Here is a 1743-nt window from a genome sequence, read left to right on the forward strand (position 1 = left end):
CACTCGTACGCACAACTTAAGAACAAATCTGTGCGTACCAACGGTTCTTGCATGAGGCCCATTGTTTTTATAATCCGGTAAGTAGAAAATACGTCCGAAACAGAGTTATAAAAGTATTTTGGTCTTTAGAGGACAGTTTAGAAACAAATCTGGGACCGAGCGATCAGAGCTTTGAAAGTTGCTTGTGCCCTGGTCCCCATCTTCCTGGAAGTGGATATACAGAACCTATGCCTGACTCATGGTGTCAACTTTTCGACTTCTGGTGACAAAAGTTTTATTTATTTATTTATTTGTCATTTTATGTTATGAAGGCTGCGTGATGCTCTGTCCCTGTTAATTATGAGTAGGCCTGTCACCAAATCATAAGTAAACTGTTGGTGGTTATCAATATTGCACCTGTTCATTGGGTAAAATTATTTAAGTTAGTTTTAAACATGCAGCTGAGGGTCATCATTATTTGGCACAATGATGTGTTACAATTAAAAATAAATCAATAAACAATATAAAAGTAAAAAGCACCCATAAAGTCATTAGATATGATAAATTGTGTTACATTAATTAACCTTATCTCAGCTGTAGCAGTGAGTTTATAAACTAGTTTAATGATTAATTTGTCTCTGAAATAATTATTAAATCAAGTGTTTATTTATGTAGGTAAAATTATGTTTAATAACCAGTTAAAATACATCAGAATGCAGGAAAAGGCATCTATTTTGTTCAAAATTTTCTGGGGGAGGACCCCCCAGACAACCCAACAGAGTGTCCCCACCTTTTAAAATGGTTCTGACGCCCATGTTTATAAGGTCACTGCCTGTATAAGGACATAAGGAAATGACAAAAACACAAAGATCTGCAGAAACTTTCAAGGAAAAAAAATCGTAATTTTCCTGGCCACCCCTGTGTGAGTAGTGGTCCCAGTCTGGACACCCCTGTGTGAGTAGTGGTCCCAGTCTGGCCACCCCTGTGTGAGTAGTGGTCCCAGTCTGGCCACCCCTGTGTGAGTAGTGGTCCCAGTCTGGCCACCCCTGAGAAAAATGTCTGGCTCCACCACTGGATGTAGGGGATTTAACTTAAAAAAGTTACTGTTTGTCAGCTGGTTCCACTCAACTGAACGGAGTAAAGGTAAACAAATAAATGTTACCTGTACACAATTCAGCTTCATGGAACCAGTTGACATTTTATTAAAACCACTACATGTGTTTTTGAGTCCAGTTTGACTGACAGCTTGTGTTTCCTGCAGAGGAGGAGGGYCTTTATGTGTCGGATGCCTTTCATGAAGTGAACATAGAGGTCACAGAGGATGGGACAAAAGCAGCTGCTGCAACTGGTAAATCTTATATAACATAATAATAAATAAAACCTGATATAGTGCAGGTTTGTTTAAAAAATTTATTTTTATTATTGCAGCTATGGTGCTACTCAAACGATCCCGTGCTCCTGTTTTTAAGGCGGACCGGCCCTTCTTATTTCTGCTGCGACAGGTTAACACAGGTGTGTTTACACTGGAAATACAGTACCTTAACTTGACACACAAAAGCTTCATTTCTTATTTTTAACATTCCAGCAATTCCATAAGATAATTCAGACATGTTTACCTTACATTTACCTTACATTTGTGTAATAAAATTACACAAATGTCATTTTATTTCCTGAATTTATGTTACTTATATTTGTGTCCATCTGTTAGCTCTGTGTGAACAAATTAAAGACAACATATGTGGTGCGTTTGTAAAGTTACAGTCA

General features: G+C 37.8%; 1 protein-coding gene across 1 annotated transcript in view; it reads left to right on the forward strand.

Moving 5' to 3' along the window:
• The window catches only part of serpine3 (serpin peptidase inhibitor, clade E (nexin, plasminogen activator inhibitor type 1), member 3), a gene marked incomplete at both ends in the record, with an annotated part of 21333 nt that extends 19840 nt beyond the window's left edge, over positions 1-1493 (forward strand). Inside the window, 2 exon segments of the mRNA XM_014029621.1 lie at positions 1241-1327; positions 1408-1493. Coding sequence (XP_013885075.1) covers positions 1241-1327; positions 1408-1493 — 173 coding nt within the window.
• Between the last annotated feature and the right edge of the window lie 250 nt (positions 1494-1743).

Source organism: Austrofundulus limnaeus, unplaced genomic scaffold, assembly GCF_001266775.1.
Source record: "Austrofundulus limnaeus strain Quisiro unplaced genomic scaffold, Austrofundulus_limnaeus-1.0 Scaffold928, whole genome shotgun sequence".
Lineage (NCBI taxonomy): Eukaryota > Metazoa > Chordata > Actinopteri > Cyprinodontiformes > Rivulidae > Austrofundulus > Austrofundulus limnaeus.